Source organism: Bos javanicus, chromosome 12, assembly GCF_032452875.1.
Source record: "Bos javanicus breed banteng chromosome 12, ARS-OSU_banteng_1.0, whole genome shotgun sequence".
Taxonomy (NCBI): Eukaryota; Metazoa; Chordata; class Mammalia; order Artiodactyla; family Bovidae; genus Bos; species Bos javanicus.
Window position 1 is genome coordinate 50,649,650 of NC_083879.1, and position 24,906 is coordinate 50,674,555.

Sequence of the window (24,906 nt, forward strand, 5' to 3'; positions counted from 1 at the left end):
ACTGGAGTTTCAGCTTTAGCATCATTCCTTCCAAAGAAATCCCAGGGCTGATCTCCTTCAGAACGGACTGGTTGGATCTCCTTGCAGTCCAAGGGACTCTCAAGAGTCTTCTCCAACACCACAGTTCAAAAGCATCAATTCTTCAGTGCTCAGCCTTCTTCACAGTCCAACTCTCACATCCATACATGACCACTGGAAAAACCATAGCCTTGACTAGATGAACCTTTGTTGGCAAAGTAATGTCTCTGCTTTTGAATATGCTATCTAGGTTGGTCATAACTTTCCTTCCAAGGAGTAAGGGTCTTTTAATTTCATGGCTGCAGTCACCATCTGTAGTGATTTTGGAGCCCAGAAAAATAAAGTCTGACACTGTTTCCACTGTTTCCCCATCTATGTCCCATGAAGTGATGGGACCAGATGCCATGATCTTTGTTTTCTGAATGTTGAGCTTTAAGCCAACTTTTTCACTCTCCACTTTCACTTTCATCAAGAGGCTTTTGAGTTCCTCTTCACTTTCTGCCATAAGGGCGGTGTCATCTGCATATCTAAGGTTATTGATATTTCTCTCAGAAATCTTGATTCCAGCTTGTGTTTCTTCCAGTCCCGTGTTTCTCATTATGTACTCTGCATATAAGTTAAATAAACAGGGTGACAATATACAGCCTTGACGAACTCCTTTTCCTATTTGGAACCAGTCTGTTGTTCTATGTCCAGTTCTAACTGTTGCTTCCTGACCTGCATACAAATTTCTCAAGAGGCAGATCATACTACAATGTAAAAGTTGGTGAATATGTCTTTGATCTTTGTAATTCTAAGAGAGAGCCTATGAAGTTTAAGATGCCATAATAGCATTCTTCATATCAAAGTCTTTTCATCTCTTAAAATAATATTACTTGAAAGTCCTTTCTGAATTATAAACTTTTCATTGGAATTGAAAATATTTATGATGTACACTATTATGTCTGATTACGAGTTAAATTATCTTTATAAATTGTACAGTTGGAGAAAATTTGTATATATTGTATTCCTATAGCTTTAAGCAATAGAAATAAGCAGAAGTAAAAATTTAAAATTATTGGTTCTCATGCTTAACATCTGAACCTAGTCATTTACTGACAAAAACAATACTTAGTATGCTAGCAATATGATAGTAGATAAAAGATTTTCTTAAGTGCATCACAAAGCAGTTATAAGTAAGAGAGTCATAATATAGTAATGTATTTGATACTGTAGAATACTTGCCAAGTAGAAATACCTGCATACACTCATGAGCTTTCGTGCATGAAACTCATTCATGTGCTTTTGAACATATCCTATCTTTCTTTCATTCCTTTCTCTTGTATATGGAAAACATGATGAACAAAAAGGGCTAAAATTACCCATAGATAATCTGATCGTGTTTGGGAAAAAATAGTATCTTCATCTTTATTGTTTTTTAACAGTTTTTCTTTAAAAAAAAAAAAAAAGGCATTGTTTAACACTGGCTCTTAGCTGCGACATGTGGGATCTAGTTCCTTGACCAGGGATTGAATCTGAGCCCCCTGCATTAGGAGCACGGAGTCTTACCCAGACTGGACCACCAAGGACGTTCCCCTTAACAGTTTTTTGGGTTTTTGTTTTTTAAAGATAATTTTCTTTCTTTGTTTATTTTTGGCTGTCCTGGGTCTTCGTTGCAGCATGGACTTTTCTCTATTTGCAGCGAGCAGGGGCTACTCTTCAGTTGCAGTGTGCGGGCTTCTCATTCCAGTGGCTTCTCTGGTTGTGGATCCAGGCTCTGGGGCACACAGGCTTCAGTAGTTGCAGCTCCCAGGCTCTAGAGCGCAGGCTCAGTAGTTGTGGTATACAAGTTTAGTTGCTCCATGGCTTGGGGGATATTCCTGGGTCAGGGATCGAATCCATGTCCCTTGCTTTGGCAGGCAGATTATTTACCATTGAGCCACCAGGGAAGCACATATCTTCATCTTTAAATAGAAATGATTGTAAGTTCTACCTTAGTGGGATCATTGTAAGAATCTGTATAGAACATTTGGTATGCAATGGTAAGCACTCAGTGTTAGCTGTTAATATTGTTGACTAATGAACATCTGAACTAGTGTGACTGTTTACTACTGCGTGTGCTTTATCACTCAATCGTGTCCAACTCTCTGCAGCCTCATGGACTGTAGCCTGCGAAGCTCCTCTGTCCACAGGATTTTCCAGGCAATAATACTGGACGGGGTTGCCATTTCCTACTCCAGGGATCTTCCTGACCCAGGGATCAAACCTGTGTCTGTTGTGTCTGCTGCATTGGCACATGGATTCTTTATGATTAGTGCCACCTGGGAAGCAGTTTATTTTAATATGTTAAAGGCTCAGGTAGAAAAGGTAGACAATATGTACCAACAGATAGGGAATATCAACAGAGTTGGACACTATAAGAAAGAATCAAGTGGAAATCTAGAAATTAAAAGCACAATACCAGAGACAAAGAATGCCTTTAATGGGTTTGCCAATAGACTCAACAAAGCAGAAGAAAATATGTGAAGTAAATGTGAAAATAAATTGTGAAATTTCTGCTTTATTGACTATGCCAAAGCGTTTGACTGTGTGGATCACGACAAACTGTGGAAAATTCTGAAAGAGATGGGAATACTAGACCACCTGACCTGCCTCTTAAGAAATCTATATGCAGGTCAGGAAGCAACAGTTAGAAGTGGACATGGAAAAACAGACTGGTATCAAATAGGGAAAGGAGTACGGCAAGGCTGTATGTTGTCACCCTGTTTATTTAACTTATATGCGGAGTACATCATGAGAAACGCTGGGCTGGAAGAAGCACAAGTTGGAATCAAGATTGCTGGGAGAAATATTAAGAAGCTCAGATATACAGATGACACCACTTTTACGGGAGAAAGCGAAGAAGAATTAAAGAACCTTTTGACTAAAGTGAAAGAAGAGAGTAAAAAAGGTGGCTTAAAGCTCAACATTCAGAAAACTAAGATCGTGGCATCCCGTCCCATCACTTTATGACAAATAGATGGGGAAACAGTGGAAACAGTGAGAAGACTTTATTTTTTGGGCTCCAAAATCACTGCAGATGGTGATTGCAGCCATGAAATTAAAAGACTCTTACTCCTTGGAAGGAAAGTTATAACCAACCTAGACAGCATATTAAAAAGCAGAGATACTACTTTGCTAACAAAGGTCTGTTTAGTCAAGGCTATGGTTTTTCCAATAATCATGTATGGATTTCAGAGTTGCTATAAAGAAAGCTGAGTGCCGAAGAATTGATGCTTTTGAACTGTGGTGTTGGAGAAGACTCTTGAGAGTCCCTTGGACTGCAAGGAGATCCAACCAGTCCATTCTAAAGATCAGTCCTGGGTGTTCATTGGAAGGACTGATGTTGAAGCTGAAGCTCCAATAGTTTGGCCACCTGATGCAAAGAGCTGACTCATTTGAAAAAACCCTGATGCTGGGAAAGATTGAAGGCAGAAAGAGAAGGGGATGACAGAGGATGAGATGATTGGATGGCATCACTGACTCAATGGACATGAGTTTGGGTAAACTCCAGGATTTGGTGAGGGACAGGGAAGCCTGGTGTGCTGCAGTCCATGGGGTCGCAAAGAGTTGTATACAACTGAATGACTGAACTGAACTGAACCCAAAGTGAATCATGAAAATAAAAAATCATGGGGGAAAAAAAAACCTCCCAGATTATCCAAAAGCCGTGGGTCAGTTTCAGATGATCTAATATGTGTAAGTAGAATCAGAAGCAAAAGAGAACGGTGGGTGTGAGGAGTGGGCATATAACAGACGAAAAGTATGTTAATAGTCAACTATTTTACAAAAATTAATTAAACACATCAAACCACAACTTCAAGATTTTCAAGAGAGCAGTAGATAGGGTAAATACCTCTACCCACCAAAACACACACATACACATATACACCAAGATACATAATATTCACATACACACACATCCTGAGATGCATATTATTCAAACTGCTTGAAACCACAGATAAGTAGAAAATGCTCATTGTGGCCAGAGAAAAAAGATATATTAGATACAAAGTAACAAAGTTAAGAATTACAGCAGGCTTGTCTTCAGAAATTATGCAAGCCAATGAAATTATTTTTAAAGTTCTAAAAGAAGTATTTGAAACAAAAATATTTTTCAAAAATAAAGGAGAAAGTCTTTTATACAAACAAAAACTGAGAGAATTCATTACAAGCTTACCTGCACTACATATTGGAGGCACACATGAGAGCATCAGCAATGGAACAAGTGAAGGTAAATATAAAATATATTGTGTTTTTTAAGTTGTTCTAAAAGATGACTAAAAGTGCACATGGATAGACCATATTCTGGATCAGAAAATCTTGGCAAATTTTTTTTTAATTTAAATTATACAAAGAACGTTTTCTAACTACAGTGGAGTTAAATTAGAGATTAATAGCAATAAAAAGTATCAGAAATTTCCAAATATTTAGAAATTAAGCAGCACATTTCCAAGTAGCTCATAGATCAAAGAGGAAGTCACCAAGAAAAATAGAAAACATATTAAAAATATTACTTTAATTGAATATTAGTTGATTTATGATGCTGTGTCGGAGAAGGCAATGGCACCCCACTCCAGTACTCTTGCCTGGAAAATCCATGGACAGAGGAGCCTGGTAGGCTGCAGTCCATGGGGTTGCTAAGAGTCGGACACGACTGAGCGACTTCACTTTCACTTTTCTCTTTCATGCATTGGAGAAGGAAATGGCAACCCACTCCAGTATTCTTGCCTGGAGAATCCCAGGGACAGTGGAGCCTGGTAGGCTGCCGTCTATGGGGTCACACAGAGTCGGACACGACTGAAGAGACTTAGCACGATGCTGTGTTAATTTGTGTACATCAAAGTGGTTCAGTTAAACATATATATTTTTTCAAACTATTTTCCATTATGGTTTATTACAGAATACTGAATAGAGTTCCCTGGGCTCTACAGTAGGATCTTGCTGTTTCTTTTTTATATGTACTATCTGTATTTATATGTAGTATTTTACAGTTTGTGTCTGCCAATTCCAAACTCCTGATTTATCCTGATTTATCCCTCCCCTCTTTGGTAACCATAAATTTATTTTCTAGAAAATATTTTGAGTGAAAACAATTTAAATATATTAATTTACAAGTTACGGCTAAAGCAAATTTATAACATTAAGTTATATAAGTGCTTATAGTAGGAAAGAAAAGGCAGGGGTTAGAGAAAAAAAAAGAAAAAAAGCAAGTTAAACAACTTAAGCAACTTAAACCTAAAGCATGCAGAAGGAAGAAATAATTGAAAGTGAAAATAAGTGGAATTCATTATTCTAGAGGTCCTATAGCCGATGCAGTAAGGCAAGAAAAGGAAATAAAGGGCGTATGGATTGGAAAGGAAGAAATAGATGTCTGTATTCACAGAGAGCATGAATTTTTATGTAAAAAATGGGGGAAGGGTTTGTGTGTAAACATCATAAAAGATCAAGGCTATTGGAGCTACCTCCTTAAAGGATACTAACAAGACATGAGAAATTCAGTACCTGCTCCCAGATTAGATCCTGAAGAAAAATGCTGCAAAGGATATGAATGGATCAACTGACAAAATTAAAATATGGATGAAAGGTTAGACTAAAGTCTAATGTGACACCGAACTTACATCCATCCTAACATAGCTCATATCTATATGAAATTTTGCAGATGATAACTGCTGTTACATAAAAGTATTTGAGGGTAAAAGACCATGATATATGTCACTTACCCTCAAATGGTGCAGGAAAGAAAAAGGTCTGTGTAGAGAGACAGGAAGAGAGAGTGTAGGTACAGATGGTAAAGGAAATTAGGATAAAATGTCATAGGTAGATCTAGGTGTTTCCTGTATACTCTTTTTATTTCTATGAAACTGAAAGTGTTAGTTGCTCAGTTGTGTCCAACTCTTTGCGACCCCATGGACTGTAGCCTGCCAGGCTAATCTGTCCATGGGATTCTCCAGGCAAGAATACTGGAGTGGGTTCCTGTGCCTTCCTCCAGGGGATCTTCCCGACCCAGGGCTTGAACCTGGGTCTCCCACACTGCAGACAGATTCTTTTCTGTCTGAGTGACCACAGTAAGCACTCAATAAATACTAGTAATGCAGCCCATTGTGTGTGCAGCCTGTCTGGGCCTTCTGTGTTGCCCTCAGACTATGTTTGTGAGAGCAGACACTGTATTATATACACTTTGTTCCCATGAAGAGCCAAGCAAAGCATTCATTTGTGTATTTCTAACTGATTGATTATGATGAGCAGCTAAAGTGTTCACAAACAAGTTTAAAACCCTCATCACAATGATAGCTTTAAGTTGTTGTATTGTTTACAGAGATCAAAAGTGCTAAGTAGGATCATAGAATTTTCAGGGTTGAAAGAATCTTAGAAATCATTCAGGGAAAATCCCTTCATTTTCCTTAAGAGAATAAGTCTTGGTTAGTGAAACCCATTATCACTAGTGAAGTCGCTTGACTCTTTGCCACCCTATGGGCTGTAGCCTTATAGCCTTATATACACCCTATGGGCTGTAGTCTTATAAATTAGTATTAAAATCTTTTTCTTGGCCACTTAGGCTATACACCCTGGTGATTAAGATCATTGGATTCTAGAACCAGATTTCCTGTGTTTGAATCCCAGCCCTGCTACTTCCTGGCAGTGTGACCTGGGTTATGTTACTTCACCTCTTTGTCCTGATTCCTCTTTTGTAAAATGAAAATAATTACAACAACTATCTCATGGGTTACTGGAAGATTAAATGAATTAATTCATGTAAAGTGCTTAAAAGGATGCCTGGCACAAAATAAACAATGCATATTTTAACTAATACTAAAGTGAAGTTGCTCAGTCGTGTCCGACTCTGTGCGACCCCATGGACTGTAGCCTACCAGGCTCCTCCGTCCATGGGATTTTTCAGGCAAGAGTACTGGAGTGGGTTGCCATTTCCTTCTCCAGGGGATCTTCCTAACCCAGGGATCGAACCCAGGTCTCCCACATTGTAGGCAGATGCTTTACCATCTGAGCCACCAGGGAAGTCCTCCTAACTAAAAGATGGCTAATAAGCCATGATAGTTTCCATTTAACTTGTCAGCATAAGAGGATAATTTATGCATGGCATCCTGTTTCTGACAGATTTTGAAGTGGCATTTTTTTATCACTTATTCCTTCTAAGAAAATCTTTTTACCAATGCCTATCACCATGCAGTTTTCTTTTACATGTAAATCTCTGTATGTGTTACATGTTTTGTGTGTGTGTTCTTTTTTTAAAAGAATTTGCTGTAATAATTCCTATTAGTGGCTTTTAAGTAATTCCATGAATCTGTGCTATACAAAGGAGGATATGTAAATATTTTAGATGTGCATTGAATAGAAGCTGTGGAATATAACCTGATACCGTGGTTATGTATTTCCACTTTATATGCCTTTACCTAATGTTCATTTACAATCCTTTTCTAGATTATGACTGGTTAAAAGGTACTAGACCATATAAATCGAAGTCTGACCATACGTTGCTTTTAAGAATAACTGACCTACCAGTGACGTGGTCTAAGTAAAATGTTCTCTTTTTCAATTGTGTAGTCCTCCTCGCCATCCTCATCACAGCCTCATTCTAGCCACTGCAGAACGAAGGCCTCATCATTGTGTCACCATGCATCCCTGCCCTGGGTCAAACGTAACCATGTAGGCCCTGCAAAGGCTACCAGTCCATCTCTCCGTCTTCGTCGCTGGCGACCCTTCTTACGTCTGCCATCTTTGGGTCTCCATTCTGTTGTAAGTGTAGTCAATCTTCCATCTCTTCTTCCAGTGACAGGGGTAGTCCATTTTTTCCCTTAAATTTCTTCAGTCTTCAGAGTGCTTTTCTCTTGGTTCATCAGCCATGAGCTTTTTCTCCCCTGATAAGATTGCAAGCATACCTCTATGCTTTGCAGTTCAGCTTGACTTTCACCAGCGCCTTGGTGAACATCCATCTTTCCACTCCATATCCTGCCAACATAAAGGTGCTTGTCTTTTGATGAGTGCTGATCGACATTCATGATAATGTTTAAGTTCCGGTCAGTTGTTCAAGTGAATATGTATTCTCTTACCCTTCATCTTTCCAGTTTCATTTAGTTGACTCAGGTCAACAAATGCTGTGTGCCTTCTGAGTTCTTTGCCATCTCTTACTTTATTTTTTTTTCATGTTTCTGAACATGACTTTAGTCTCTTTGTCATGCTCTGGGGTTACTTTTACTTACTCTGTCCTTAATCTAATCCTTCATGGTGTAGGGTGTTCATCTAAACTATTTTATTCCCTGAGGTGGCTCAGGTACTTGGTTTAATCTTGATCCAATCTTTCCTGCCTATTCAATTTCTGAAGATCTTTTCTCAAGCAGGAGGTGAAGATTTTCTTGTGAATTGATATAGAATTCCCACAAATTTCACAATTTCTCCTCCTTAAGTTGGTAATGTTAGCAAACTGCTAAAAAGTACATTTGTTCTTGTAATTGTGCTAATTATCTTAAATGTTGAGGTTGATGATGGAATTCTAATAATTCTCATAATTGAAATAAAATGCAGGATTAGGCAACTATAGCTCTTGTCTTTCTGATGTTTTAGAAAATGGTAATGAGCAGAGCCTACCTAGAAATGCTACATCTGAAAGATTTGGTGTATGCCATACATTTATAAGAAACTTAACACTTGAGGAAATCATTGTGACTTTTGAAGCCAGAGGAAGTCTGATTATACATACTTTAATGCTTAAAAAAATTAAAAATTGGTGTCAAACATTCTTTCCTTCTGCTTATTTACTGTTTTAGAGCTATTCCTCTAAAGTGGAGTCTTGGCACTTTTCCTTAAACATCTTCCATCAGATACCAGTGTGGTCACCAAAATAGCCTTTCATCAACAGACTGGTGTCTCTCTGTTTCATTATCCTCATCGGGTCACAAACATGTATTTGTCATTTTTATTTATTTATCCACCTGACGTTTATTGCTTTCCTACCGTGCCATACACTGGCACAGTAGGAAGACATGCAAGTGAATCAGATGATCAGAGTAAAACCCTAATTTATAAATTCTTACTTGGGCATAATTGATTCTAAATAGGAATAAATTCCTTTGTACTTAAAAATATTCTAAATATAAGTGAACATGTCATAAAAATTGACATTTTCAGTTTTATATTTTTACGTAATATTAATGTTTGCTCCATATTAATCATTGCTTTGTAACTTCATAAGTGTTTTCATCACCTAGTGACTAAGAATGTGTATTGTAGAATGGCATGGCCTGGACTTGAAACCAGATTCTGTCACTTACTAGCTTTGTGACCTAGAGCATGTTACTTAATGCTTCTGTGAGTCAATTGAGAGTACAGTGGATGTAACTATATTACCTACCTCATAGGGCCTATATGACAATGAGTACAGTGGATGTAACTATATTACCTACCTCATAGGGCCTATATGACAGTGAGTACAGTGGATGTAACTATATTATTTACCTCATAGGGTCCATATGACTATTAATTGGTCAGTTCTTATAAAGTGCTTAGAACAATATCTGGTATATATTTAGTGCCAAAATTATAAATTAAATTTAAGCTATTTCTTATAATTTGAAATGTCTGTTTAGTTTTTTAAATTTCTATTTAGTATTTAATTTTCTATCTAATTCATTTGTCACATCACTTTTTGATTCTTCATGGTAGTAAGAAGTGTGTTCTAAATTAAGAAACTTTGTAAAAATAATATATTAAAATGTAGGCAAAGATTATCAAATCTGAAATTTATTTTTTACTGATTGTTCTTGCTTCTAGTGGAGTACTGCTTAAGCAATTGGATAAGTATAGATTTCAGACCCTGGTTAATTGAAGCTGACCAAAGGAAAAGGCTTGTAATAGGTACTGAGGTTTTGTGGAAAGGGTAGAAGTTTTGAACATTTTTTTATCTTTTATAATGGTTTGAAGACTTTTCATACCTTCTTTAGCAGTTCGGATTTTTAGTGTGCACTTTTGGATAAAAGGTTCAATGACTCACAATTTTGAGTCACTTAGATTTAGTGACTTCTTAGATTTGTGATAATGTAGTGTTAATATTATAGTAATATATAATATTTATATGGCATGTAACAGTTAAAATACTTTCATGAATTTCATTTAAACCTGAAAACGGGTAAGAATCCCAGTGCTCAGGGGGGTTGAGTACATAGTCGGGTCTCTGATTCCAGTTGTATTACGTTTATCTCTAGCACAGTTGTATTTACTGACAAAATGTGAAAAACAGAAGCTATTATATAAGAGATATTATTCTTAAGAGATGGGGTAAAAATAAGTGATAATTTTAAAAAACATAATAGCTTAAAGGTTTAAAATACTTGATGTCATATTGGAGAATTGTGTATTAAAAGGAGTAAATCAAGCCCCTTTCCTGGGGCTTGATTGTGTAAGGAATTCTTTCTAGTGTTTTTGTACAGAATTGAATTTATAGTTTGTAGAATTGCCTAGATTTAGCCTTGAAAAATTGGGTTCTCTCTGGTCATTGCTGAAATGGGCATTACTAGGTTTGAGGGATCACTAACATTTTTGATTCTCTGACCAGTAAAATAAGGGAACTCATTATTACTATCTAACTGTTTGAAGAAATACCATGTTCAACAGGGATTAGTCTTTTTTAAGATGGTGGAAAATACTAGGAAACATTTTTTGCCTCAGTAGATGGGATAATTCTAACAAAACTGTCCAGTTGGAATGGACTACCTGAAAACCTAGTTCCCTGTTGTTGGCGGGGCTGCCACAGATGGGGCTGCAGTCAAGAGCAGTCTAGTATCAGAACAACAGTAATCCTACGTAACTGTGATTCCTACCAACTGTGGAATTCTTTAGATCTAAGTCAAATTTAAGAAGAGCTAGTTTGCCGCAGCAGTGTATGTTGTGCTGCACCCATTCGCAATTTGAGGGAAGTAATCTCCGGGTGTTCTTTGGACGGAATGATGCTAAAGCTGAAACTCCAGTACTTTGGCCACCTCATGTGAAGAGTTGACTCACTGGAAAAGGCCCTGATGCTGGGAGGGATTGGGGGCAGGAGGAGAAGGGGACGGCAGAGGATGAGATGGCTGGATGGCATCACCGACTTGATGGACATGAGTTTGAGTGAACTCCGGGAGTTGGTGATGGACGGGAGGCCTGGCGTGCTGCGATTCATGGGGTCACAAAGAGTCGGACATGACTGAGCTACTGAACTGAACTGAATCTCTGAAGAATAATGTGAGCTTAGATGAGTCACTATCTGTAAATATTTTTAAAAGTGAAGTGAAGTCGCTCAGTCATATCTGACTCTTTGTGACTCCATGGATTGCAGCCTACCAGGCTCCTCCATCCATGGGATTTTCCAGGCAAGAGTACTGGAGTGAGTTGCTATTTCCTTCTCCAGGGTATCTTCCCAACCCAGGAATCGAACCCAGGTCTCCCGCACTATAGGCAGACGCTTTACCGTATGAGCCACCAGGGAAGTCTCAAATATTTTTAGAAGCATCCAGCAAATCCAAGGTGGCTTACCAGATGACTCAGTGGTAAAGAATCCACCTGTCACTTCAAGAGTCACAGGAGATGTGGGTTAAGTCCCTGGGTTTGGAAAATTCCCTGGAGGAGAAATTGGCAACCGCACTCCAGTATTCTTCCCTGGGAAATCTCATGGACAGAGGAGGAGCCTGGCCAGTTACAGTCCATGGAGTCACAAAGTTAGACACGACTAAGAACCCACCCAGTAAATCCAGGTTAGCAATGTTTATTCTGTACCTTCCAATTTCTGTACCTGAAAACCTTGTATTACTTAAAACTTAAAATTGTATAATTATTTGAGGGTGAAAAATTAAAATTTGAGTTAACAAAGTTAGCGAAAGTTAATTTTGCCGTGTTGTTCAGTCATTGTGTCCAACTCTGCAACCCTATGGACTGCAGCACACCAGACTTCCCTGTCCTTCACTGTCTCCTGGAGTTTGCTCAAACTCATGTCCGTTGAGTTGGTGATACCATCCAACCATCTCATCATTTCTCGTCCCCTTCTCCTCCTGTCCTCAATCTTTCCAGGTATCAGGGTATTTCCAGTGAGTCGACTCTTCACATCAGGTGGCCAGAGTATTGGAGCCTCAGCTTCAGCTTCAGTACTATACTTTGTGTTACTTACTGGATAGTACATGATATGAGATATAATTTGATTTCTGCCTCTTTAAAACTTTTACCTCTAAAATTTGTACTTGCATTTAGCAGTGATTATATTACATTTCAAACCAGTTAGATTTTTGAATCTAGGAAGAATACACTTTTTGAAATCTAGGATGAATAAAAAATATTCTAAGTCTATATTGCATTATTCAAAAAATGAGATTATTAAGGTTAAATCATTAAGGGAAAAAACTCTCTTGATGTCTTCAAATTTAACTTGAAAAGAGTTTCTTTAACTCATTTTATGCTATTTAACTTCTAAAAAGTTTATTCAAATTTCAAAAATTAGACAAATTAGCTCATGAATTCATTTCGTTTAGCAAACATACATTGTACGTCTACCATGTAGCAGGCATTGTGCAAGGGCTGAGGCTTCCAAAGTGAACAGAACCTTAGGTTTTTAGGTCAGTTGAGATTAAGAGAGATGTACTTTGAGTCAGTGTTTTTCTTGTTGATGGGTGAACACATTTGTTATAAATGCAGGCATGTTCACTCTCTGTCCACCATACTAAAGACTAAGCCTTGAATCATATTGTTATAAATGTTTTTTCATGTAATTTAATATTATCTATATGTGTTTACATGTAAGTTGATTGATCTGTTTTGACTACTAACATACATACTATGTATTTTCCCCTCCTAGGCACCAAATATAGATGAAAAAGTAGATCTTCATTTTATTGCATTAGTTCATGTAGATGGGCATCTCTATGAATTAGGTAAGAACTATTTTAATTTATCCTGGGGAGAAAAATAGTAAATGGGAAAATTTGTATTTATGAAAACATGACTGTTGATATTTATTGTGTTCACTTAAGTTGATTACCTTTCAGCACTGAGTTGGCATAATAACAGTTTTCTGCTTAAGATTTCTTACTAGAAAAAGTAAAAATGTTTTGTTGTTCAAGTGACTTATTAAGATAGTTCAAGAATGCTTGCAACCACCTTTGCAAAACAGGCAAGTAAAAATTATTATAGGAAACTCCTATAATCACTTCAGAATTCTTTACTAAATTTTTGAATTGGTATCAGCAACATCTTGGATGACCATTTAAAACTAGTTTCTTGATCCTGAAACTAGTTTTAAAACATAGTTTATTATTCATAATGATTAGTGTTTGTATTCAGCAATTGGTATCACTAGTTTTTAAGCTTTTGTAACGTCCTTTTGTATCACATCTGATTTTTCAAAAGACTTTACAGGAGTCTATGTTTTCTGGCAACAGTTCCTTCAGGCGTGTGTCAAAGTCCCTATGATTAATTACTTGGTATTGGCCTATAACTGCATTTATCTTTTAAAAGTTTAACTATCAATGGACTACTTCAGGGACTATTTGGAGATTCTTCTAATTTTAATAGGGTCACGCAAGCAGAATAAGCTTGTTATGATTCTTTCATAATACTTACAGTACTTATGAGCCCTCTATGAAAACTTCTTAGATTAGAAAAAAGACCAAATAAAACAAAAGAGTGAAGTCCTTTTCAGTTTCTAGATACCATGATTTTTAGTTCTCTTCTCATTTGCTGTTAAATATTAACTTTACACTTTCACGCTTTCCTTTTCCTTAACTTATTTAAAGACAGAAAAGTTCAGAAAGGACTCTGAGTGTGACTGTAGACGTGATCCATAAAATTTAGATGGATTCTATATTTGGAATACAGCAACAGAATCATATAATTTATTTAAAAGAAGGGGCTCTGTTAAAGGGGACAAGGAAAGGAAAGAAGTGTACAACCCTGTGGATCATCTACAGTAGTAGAGTGATTTGAGTAGGAAATCAAGCTAAAATGAAGTCATTGTCACGGGAGTATATAACAGACCTGCGGGGCAATTTAGAAGATATGCTTTCTTAATTCAGTCTTTGGAACTTACATAGAGATAAGATTTAATAGGAATTGGGGATTTCAAATGTCTGATTGCTGGAAGCTAGTTTCCACTCTTAAAGAATAACTAGTAGGGCTTCCCTGGTGTCTCAGTGGTAAAGAATGCACCTGCCAATGCAGAAGACACAGGTTCCGCTCCTCCTCTGGGAAGATACACATGACGCAGATCAGCTAAGCCTGTGCACCCCAGCTGTTGAGCCTGTGCTCTTAAGCTCGGGAGCCACAACTGTTGGCGCCCATGTGCTGCAACTACTGAAGTCCTAGTATCCTAGAGCCTCTGCTCTTCAACAACAGAAACCTTTGTACTGCAACTAGAGAGGAGCCCTCGCTTGCCACTAGAGGAACACAGCAATGAAGACCCAGCACAGCCAAAAGAAATAATAAAGATAAATATATATATTTATATATATATATATATTTTTTTAAAAAAGAATAACTGGTAGAAGTGGAGGTCTAAAGAGAGTGCTGAGACTGATCAGACACATTCTCATAGATTTAGGAAAGGCCAGAGGAGTGATAAATATGACCCATAACCAGAGATTATAAAAATGTAATGGTGACTTTCAGAATGGGAGGCTGAATAATAGAACAAACAACAGTGAAGATACTTAAAAGAAAAAAAATCTGATTATCTCAGTGGGAAGGAATACATTGTCTGAAAACCCAGTTTGACTGATGAGCTGGCTCTCTGAGCTCAGAGGCTAAAGGGCAGTGGAAGGAAAGACATATATCAAGGGTTGGCTACATATGCAGGAATGGTTCTCTTTTGTAGCACGCCAAGATCAACATGAAAGGATCTTAAAATTGGCTTGAAGTAAGAACATCAGAAAAGAAAGGCAGAACTACTAAGGTCTTGTTTGGTTCAAGTGTTCTTTAGCAGGAAGAATGATCAATGTGGCTGATAGAGAATTAGAGCCCTTTGGGAATTACATTCTTTAAATGAGTTTAAAAGAATTTCCGAGTTCTAAAGAATAGCGGGAATCTTTGAGATGTCATAGAGGATAGGGATAAATATTAATACAAGAAAAATTAAGATGGACAGTTACTGACTCATTGCAAGGGGAATTGGTGGTAGCCCTGATGCAAATTCCTAATTTAAAAGGAATGTTGAACAAGAGAAGTATTGAGTTAGTTCATAGAAAATAGTGGTTAAGAGAACAGCATATGGTTTTTAAGGAAAAAGTGATTTCTGAATACCTTTAATTTTTAAAATCAGGCTGTATGATTATAGACATGGGACAGGTAAATCTCTGCAGGACCATTATATAACAGAGGGTAGTGATAGCCTTTAATATGTCCATTCTGTACCTAATTGTAGGGTTAACTAATGGAAGGGACTGAGTATTCATGTTTCTTTTATCATCCCGTCCTTGTCCTTAGGGCTTCAAGTAGTTCCCGGCATATGTCCTTTTAATTTGTCCCTGTCATTCTTTGAGCTCTTTCTAACTTTCTAGTAGAACAGCATTTCCTGGCTCATCTTTTATTTTCCATGCCTAAGCCTTCTCCAAGGAGCCCTGGTTTTTTCTATTGGAAGATGATGATTAGAACCAAGATCTGGGTGCTCATTGTTATTAAGATGCTGTCACTTTTAGGCTTTCTCAGAGGACACAGCTAGGAAATACTTGTATGTATTATATAAATAGACACCTGTGTGTGAATAAGAATATACATGGACACACAATCAATTAGTTATATGTTTCGCTATATTAAAGAGCATTTATTTACATCTACATTTCTAATTCTAAACTAATATTATACATTTTGTGCTAGTGTTACCATATTTATGACTTCCTTTCCTGAACAGGGGAAATCTAGCTCTCATTGTCCTTTATGTATTTTCTGACTTACGCCTTCCCTGATATATAAACAAGCTCTTGGCTGCTCAGCCTAAAGCTCCGTTCCAGACACACTGCTTTCCGCCCCCACCTGGCCCCCTGATCCTGGCCTGGCGCAGACAAATAGCCGGAGCTCTCCCAAGTGTGTAGCTGCCTTCTTCCTGGCATTGTGCAGATTCCAACTGCCTCGGCCTCCTTGAACTCTGCTCCCCTCAAACTCTGCCCTCTTTTGCTTTGGTCTCCTAATTAAAGTGGCTGTAGGCTGCTTGGGTCTCCCTCTCATGCACTGGAAGAGAGCTAGTATTACTGTTGGGCTTACCTAACAGTTCTGAGTTACCTATTTCCCAGTCTATAAAACAACCATTTCAGGTATTTTGTCCAGGTCTTTAGTTGTTTTCAGTGGAAAGCCTAGTCCAGTACATTATTTCATCCTGGCTGGAGAGGCGGGGTATCTGTTATTCCTGGGCCTCCCACAATGAAGATAAGAATCTGTTTCCTTTGTCAGTCTTTACCTACTTCTGTCTCCCAGTCACAAAGTACATACTTACTTTTCCCTGTTGTTACAGTTGTTTAGATTCTTTTTTAAAATATATATATACTTTATTGAAGTATAGCTGACTTAGAGTGTTTCAGGTGCACAGCAAGGTGACTCAGTTATACATATACACATGTATTATTTTTCAGAGTATTTTTCATTGTAGGTTATTACCAGATATTGACCATAGATCCCTGTGTTATACAATATATAGTTGTTTAGATTTTTATGACTACAGAAATGTTATTCTCAGATGTGCCATAGTTAATGTACTTTTCTTTTTCACTTTTTTATTTCTCTGTATTTAATAACTGTCCTGTTTTGCTTTTTTGGTTTGCTTGGTTCGTTTTCACTCATATTTTTCTTTAAAAGTAGTGTCTTTTAGTCCAGGCCTATCAGTATGTATGCATATTGATTCAAAAATTATTATTATGTTTCGAAGCCATGAAATTATAGAGGAGATTGTGTTTTATGGCTTGAAGTGCCATTTATAAAACATCTGAAATTATAGACTTGGATATAGACTATCAGTTAACTTTGGGTTTGCATGAGTTTATGTAATTCTGAACTTTTTCATTTTTTCATAGTGTTAAAAAAGTACTACTTTATTCAAGGTGATAATACTCTTGGTGTTGAATAATATAATCCTAGGTTATTTAGATTGTTGTTCTGTGTTCCTGCCTTGGTACATGGTTACTAGTAGTAATATGTAAACGTTGCAGTAGTTCCCTTTCATTGGCATAAATGTCAGTTTTACTTAGGACCCCTTATCAGAAGGCTTTAAAGTGAAGAAAGAAATTTTGTATATTTCCTTTTTAAAAAAATGTTTATTTGGCTATGCCAGATCTTTAGTTGCAGCATATGAACTCCTAGTTGCAACTTGTGGGATCTAGTTCCCTTACCAGGGATCGAACCCAGGCCTCCTGAACTGGGAATGTGAAGAGTTAGCCACTGGACCACCAGGGAAGTCCTGAAATTTCTTATATTTCTGATGGTTGTAATTTTTAAAAAGCTGACATTAGTCTTGCATATTCTTTTTAGGAAATTAAAGCCAATAGTGTTTATTTCTAACAGCATGTGTTTATGAAGTTAGACATTCAAACGTGTAAGCAAGGTTCTAAATAACCGTTAGTGTTAAAAATATTCATATGTAGCACATTTAAAGGGTTTGTTCTAGGATATTACTTTATCTTTTAACTTTTGCCTCACTATGGGAAGAGGAAAATGGAAGTTGAAAGTATTAGTACATTATCCTGTCATTCTTAATTAATGGAGACTAAAGAGATAGGACAACTGAATAAAATATGTGATTCTTGATTAGATCCCACATAGAACAAAACAGCATGGATAAAGGATATTTCTGGGTCAGCTGGAAAAATTTCTAAATGAAATAAATGTCATTAATTGTTTATATTATTAAGAAGCATAGTATCCTCTACAAACAACTAGCCATTCACCTGTTTATTTTTCCACAGATGGACGGAAACCATTTCCAATTAACCACGGGGAAACTAGTGATGAAACTTTATTAGAGGTAACAGTAAAACCTGTTGGCCCACCTTCAGTTCATTAATATTCTTGTCATCTTTAAAACATCTCTAAAGAGAACTGGTGTAACTTTTCTCTGTATATCTTCTTGTCCTGGCTTTCTGGAAAAAAATCCAAAAAGAAAAATTTGAACTAGTGTTAAAAATCTACAGCCAGTGAAAGAGGTTTGGAAAACTCTTGGTGTAAACAAGTATCAAATGTGAAAAAAAACAAGAGTAGTATTGAAAGCATTACACATCGTATCCCATGTTTCATTAAATCCAAGGTACCATCATTTGTTTCTCGATTTTAAAGATTTTAAAATTTATGAACAAATTGTATGGCTTAGAATCAATGAAACATGTAGTTCTCAGGTTAAAAGCTTCTTAAAAGCCTTTTAAGAAAGAACACTTCCATATCTCGTACTTTTGTACTAAGCAAATTAGGCCACCCCGCTATTCACTTTTCTGGTGTCCTCTGAGTTATTTTGCATTTGAGAGAAGTAGTCTGTGGTATAAAATTACTATGAATTAGGAAGCTATGAAGCATTTTTATGTATAATCTGTAAGTAAAACTGTTTTTAAACTGAAAGAGTATGTCTTTTTCCCCTCTAGGATGCCATAGAAGTTTGCAAGAAGTTTATGGAACGTGACCCTGATGAACTGAGATTCAATGCCATTGCTCTTTCTGCAGCATAGCCCATCCAGAATGGAAACACCAAATACTGTATTATTTGCAACAAAATTAAATTTCCTCTGCCAGACACTAACTCACAAATTTTGATATTTTCATTAACTTGACTGATTAAACTTTATGTGAACTAAACTTTGACTTAATCTGTGTTTTATATTATTTTTTGCCCCAAATTAAAGCTGCAATTCTTTTCTTCCCTTTCTTTCTTGTGAAGGGTTTGCCTTTTTGGATGACTAGCAATATCTTTCTTATTCTCTTTGAATTTCATAGGAGAGTCTGTATTGGTACGCAGGCACAATTTCCATATGCACAGTATGAACATACATATTTATTTAACAGACATTATCTATTTGTAATGAGCTGGATACTGTTCTGGGGGCTGGAGGTAACAGTGAACATTATAGCAAGTTCCATAGTCATGAAGCTTATGTTCCTGTGAGAACAGACAAATGATAAGCACATTAATGGAGCTTCCTAGGTGGCTCAAATGGTGAAGAACCCACCTGCTAACACAGGAGATGCAGGCAAGAGATGCGGATTCAATCCCTGTGTTGGAAGGATCCACTGGAGGAGGAAATGGCAGCCCACTCCGGTATTCTTGCCTGGAAAATCCCGTGGACAGAGGAGCCTGGCAGGCTACAGTTCATCAGGTTGTCAAGAGTCAGACAGTACTTGGCGACTGAACCTACACACACATACACACAAGCACATTAATAAGATACATACCAATAATAACAGCTATACAGAAAAAGTTGGATTTGTGTTAGTGACTGAGTGGATCTTTTAGGTTATTGTGGTTAGAGAAGGCTTCTGTGGGAGGTAACTTTGAGATCTGAGCAGCTAAACATAGCTAGTCATAGAAAGGTGGTGGGGAAGAGAAGAGGGACTATTTCTTGCAGAGTTCCTAAAGTAGGCAAGTCTTGCTGGGTTTTAGGACCAGGATAAAAAAAAAAAAAGGTTCATATAACCAGAGCATTGAAAGTAAGGGGGAAAATCCAAGCGATGAGGTCAGAGTTGGAGAGCTTAGTGATACAGGAATACAGGAAAAGGCATTTGGACTTAGCACAGGTGTGAAGGTAAGCCATTGGAGAGTTTTACACAGGAAAGTGACCTGATTTGGTTTATAATTTTAGGTCATTGATTACTTTGTGGATAATAAATTGGGGGGAGGGGGTAAGAAAAGGAAGAGAGACGTGTGAGAAGCCCACTGCTTTAGTTCAGTGACAGATGATGATGGCTAGGGTCTTAAAATTAGTAGTAATTTAGATTGAGATATCTGGGTAAATTTGGGTGTGTTTTTTAATAAGGAACTTAAAAGGATGGGGGAAGGTGGAAAGGTATTTGTAGAGTTAGATCAACACACAGGGTTGGTGTAATGGTCCATCTTTTTAGAAGAATATTGGTTACACTGGTGTATATACATTTAGCAAAACTCATTGAATTGTTACTTCACTGTATATATATTTTACCCTAAAAAACAAAAACAGGGCAGAAATGAACTGGAATGAGAATAGCAGTTAGGAAACAGATCAAATTGATCCAGAATGAAGTTCTGAACTCAAACAGTTGAATGTAGATGTTTATACATGCTTCACTGAGTTGGGGTGGATTCCTGAGGCTATAACATGAGATAAGTGGTGTTTTAAAACTATGAAACAGAGGGGTTTCCCTGATGGTCCACTGGTTAAGACTTTGCCCTCCCAAGGCAGGGTTCGGTCCCTGGTCTGGGAAACTAAGATCTTGGATGCTGCACAGCGCAGCCAAAAAAAGGGCTAAAAAAGGATATACGTATGCGTATAATTGGTTCACTTTGCTGTACAGCAAAGCCAATACAACATTGTAAACCAACTATACACCAATTAAAATTAATTTTAAAGGAAATGTTAAGTAACTTGATGCAGGTGTTAGCTAACACTATGGTAGTAGTGATTTTGCAATACATACGTTAAATAAATGGTACAACTTAGAAAAGTAATAGGGGCTTCTCTGGTGGTCCAGTGGTTAAGAATCCACCTTGCAATGGAGGAGACACGGGTTCAATCCCTGTTCAGGGAACTATGATCCCACATGGCACAAGGCAGCTAAACCCAGGTGCCCAACTCCCGAGCCTGCGTGCCATGATTAGAAGCCGGTGGGCTGCGGTAAAAGATCCTGCCTGCTGCAACTCAGACCAGACACAACCAAAAAAAAGACCCTTTTTTTTTTGAAGTAATAGGTTTGTTGAGTACATGAAATCTTTGTTGTTCAAAGTGTGGTTACATCAATGTTATCTGGGGAACTTGTGAGACTGAATCAGAACCAGTGTTTTAAGATCCCTGAGTGAGTCATAATAAGTTTGGGAAGCACGAGATTAGAAAAAAAATAGACTAAAAGTCATTTTGGACCTGTCTATTAAATGTACTACCCATGTATGTTGAAGAGGGCCTGAATGAAATGTTGGCAGTAAGGATGAAGAAAAAATCGGAAACAGTTCTATAAATGGATAGTATATAGAGATGATGCTTTGTCATGCCAATAACAACCACCAAGTGTTCTGTTTTTTTTGTTATACTGTTTGCATTTTGTACTCACATTTGTCTTGTATATCATCTTAAATATTTTAAATATTCCTAAGCAGTGTTCTGCCTGTTGCCTTGCTGGGTTTCTCCTATATAATTTCTTAGTTCTTAATGACATATTAGCAAGAATTTATGTAGTTTCTCGAAGTTTTTTAGGTTGAACACTAACTTTAAAAAATCTTAATGTTTTTTATTGTTATATTTGATTTACAGTATGTTTTAAGTGTATGGAGCTTCTCAAGTGGCTCAGTGGTAAAGATCCTGCCAATGCAGGAGATGCAAGAAACATGAGTTTGATCCTTGAGTTGGGAAGATGCCCTGGAGTTGGAAATGGCACCCTACTCTAGTTCTCTTGCCTGGGAAATCCCATGGACAGAGGAGCCTGGTGGGCTACAGTCCATGGTGTTGCAAAGAGTCGGACACAACTGAGCAACTGAGCATGCACGCATGTTTTAGGTGTACAACATGATTTGAAATCAGAGATTACACTCCATTTAAAGTTATCCTAAAATAGTTGTCATATTTCATGTGCTGTACAGTATATCCTTAGAGCTTATTTTATACATGATAGTTTGTATCTTTTAATACCTTATTCCTATCCCACCCCTCCTCCCTTCCCTCTCCTACTCCCCACTGATAACCACTAGTTTGTCTTGTGAATCTATTTCTGTTTTGTTATATTCATTCCTTTATTTTTTTAAATTCCACATATAAGTTATAACATAGAGTATTTGTTTTTCTCTGTCCAACATTTCACTAAACATAGTACCTTCTAGGTCCATCCATGCTGTTGCGGATGGGAAAATCTCATTCTTTTTGGCTGAATAGTATTCTGTTGTATAGATACCACATCTTCTTTATCCATTCATCTGTTGATATGCACTTTGGTTGTTTCCATATCTTGGCAACTGTAAGTAAAGCTGCTATGGATATTGGGGTGCATTTATCTTTTGAATGAGTGCTTTTGTTTTCTACATTCGGGAGTGGAGTTGCTGGATCGCATGGCAGTTCTATTTTTAGTTGTTTGGGGAACCTCCATACTGTTTTCCATATGCGCATTCCAGACTGCACCAATTTACATTCCCACCAACAGTGTGTGAGGGTGTCCTTTTCTCCACATCCTCACCAACACTGGTCATTTGGGTTCTTTTGATGGCAGCCACTCTTACAGACATGAGGTGATATCTCATGGTGGTTTTGATTTGTGTTTCCCTGTGCTTCCAGGTGGCCCAGTGGTGAAGAATCAGCCTGCCAGTGCAGGAGATGCAAAAGACACGAGCTCAATCCCTGGGTCAGGAAGACCCCCTGGAGAAGGAAATAGCTACCCACTCCAGTACTTTTGCTTGGAAATTCCCATGGACAGAGGAGCCTGGGCTAAAGTCCCTTGGGTCGCAAAGAGTAAGGTATGACTGAGCACAGCAGTACAAGCAAGGTGAGCACCTCTTCATGCGTCTGTTGACTGTATGTCTAGTTATGAGTCATTTCTGCATATTGCTGTTAAGGACCATAATATGTTTTGGGGAAGTAAGATTAAAATGAAACTTTAAATGTTTTTCTCGGTGGACTTTTTAAGAGCTGACTAAACATCACCTTTCACTAGGCGTAGTGATTTGCTTTAAATTACTGAATCAGAGGAAATTTATGAACTCTACAAGGTTTAACTCCTAATATTTTGTGTTCATCTGTGACTAAAACAAAAGTTATCTGTATTCTATGGTGAATCAAACTTTGCATGTGTGAATGCTCATTTGCTTCAGTCATGTCTGACTCTTTGTGACCCTATGGACTGTAGCCCGCCAGGCTCCTCTGTGCATAGGATTCTCCAGACAAGAATACTGCAGTGGGTTGCCATGCCCCGTTCCAGGGGATCTTCCCGACGACAAGGATCGAAACTGCTTATCCTGCATCTCCTGCATTGCAGGTGGATTCTTTACCGCTGAGCCACAGGGGAAGCCCTTATATCTTAAATGAAAACCTTATATGTAATTAAATTATATCTTTAATTCAGTGTAAAAATTATTTAAACAAATCTGATTTGCATTTAATTTCCATCTTAGATTTGTGTACAGACAGTGCTTGTTAGGTAAGCATTATAGCTGGGCTGTGTCCAACAAACCTGCTTATTTCATTTAATGAAAATAATATAGTTTAAAAGAGATTTTTAGCCATTAATGTTTAACTACTACTGTAGTTTTCAAAAGAAGCATCTATAGGCTTAAGAGACATATATTGATGCTTGTAGAAAATTGCAAATAGACATAGTTTAATTACTTTTTAAAATACTTTTAATTACTTTAAAAAATACTTTTATATTTATAGAAATTATTTCTTCTAGGGAAAGTGTATATATATATATGTGTGTGTGTGTGTGTGTATTTGCATGAGTGTATATAAATTATCTGGGAATTAACAAGTATATATGTGTATATATGTACATACACATTCATATCTTGAATAGGAAACTAACTTTGGTCTAAAATTCTCTGCACATTATGAAAATCCCTGACTGGAGTTAAAGTAAAACCACTCTGACAAGTGTATAATCATTGTAAAGGTTGTTAGAGCTAATTTAGATGGACTTGTACACATGTAAATGTTAGTAATGTTTTAATCTTATGAAATTCTCTAGTAAAATCTTAGATTCCTTATGCTCTCAACAAGATTACTACCAAAAACCAAATGTGAAATATACTGAGTTTTCAGACAGCAGAAAATAAGTTTTGTCATTTCCATTGTTTCTTTTGACTTCAAATTTTGACCCCTTACACGCATTGCATGTGTACGTTCTAGGTTGCTCAGTCACGTCTGACTCTTTGTGACCCTATGGACCATAGACTGCCAGGCTCCTCTGTTCATGGGATTCTCCAGGCAAGAGTACTGGAGTGGGTTGCCACGCCCTCCTCCAAGAGGTCTTCCATGCCCAGATATTATACAGGAGGCTTTGTAGACAACAAATGCTATAAGTTTTGAGCATTAATTTCCTGTCTAATTGATACCATGGTTGGGAATCCTTGATTTAGAGGCACTGAATGTGCATAATCAATAATAAAAGCTATTTTGCAAAATGAATGATTTAATATTATGATTTTAATATGCATAGAAATATATAGTAAAGCCATTCTAATCTATAAAACAGATATGAGTGTAATTGAATTAAAATAAAAATCCACATCTTCAAGAATAAGTCCCAAATGATATGAATGATACATTTTAGTTCATTCAAAATTATGCCTTTATGACATATAAACATAGTTGGTATTTAAATAACAATTACAGTCAATAGTCTATTCTTTAAGAGCTAAAGGATAGGAGCTCTGTCCTGCACATGTTCAGTGAGGACAAGATGAAAACAAATTGCCTGAAGTTTTATTTGTGTCTTAAACATAAAAGAGATCAAACTGCCAACATTCATTGGACCGTAGAAGAATTCTGAAAAAATTCTGCTTCCTTGACTACGCTAAAGCCTTTGACTGTGTCTATCACAACAAACTGTGGAAAATTCTTAAAGAGATGGAAATACCAGCCCACCTTACCTGCCTCCTAAGAAATCTGTATGCAGGTCAAGAAGCAACAGTTAGAACTGGACATGGAATAACAGACTGGTTCCAAATAGGAAAAGGAGTACGTCAAGGCTGTATATTGTCACCCT

General features: G+C 37.2%; 1 protein-coding gene across 2 annotated transcripts in view; it reads left to right on the top strand.

The window, feature by feature from the left end:
* Window positions 1–18,831, top strand: part of UCHL3 (ubiquitin C-terminal hydrolase L3) — a 41,093-nt gene extending 22,262 nt beyond the window's left edge. The window contains exons 6-9 of one of the 2 annotated variants that reach the window (XM_061435098.1): window positions 7,600–7,791; window positions 12,869–12,944; window positions 17,955–18,013; window positions 18,621–18,831. In XM_061435098.1, coding sequence (XP_061291082.1) covers window positions 7,600–7,791; window positions 12,869–12,944; window positions 17,955–18,013; window positions 18,621–18,704 — 411 coding nt within the window. In that variant the 3' untranslated portion in view covers window positions 18,705–18,831. The remainder of the gene's footprint in view (window positions 1–7,599; window positions 7,792–12,868; window positions 12,945–17,954; window positions 18,014–18,620) is intronic. The other variant, XM_061435099.1, reaches the window with a different exon arrangement.
* The last annotated feature ends 6,075 nt before the right edge of the window (window positions 18,832–24,906 follow it).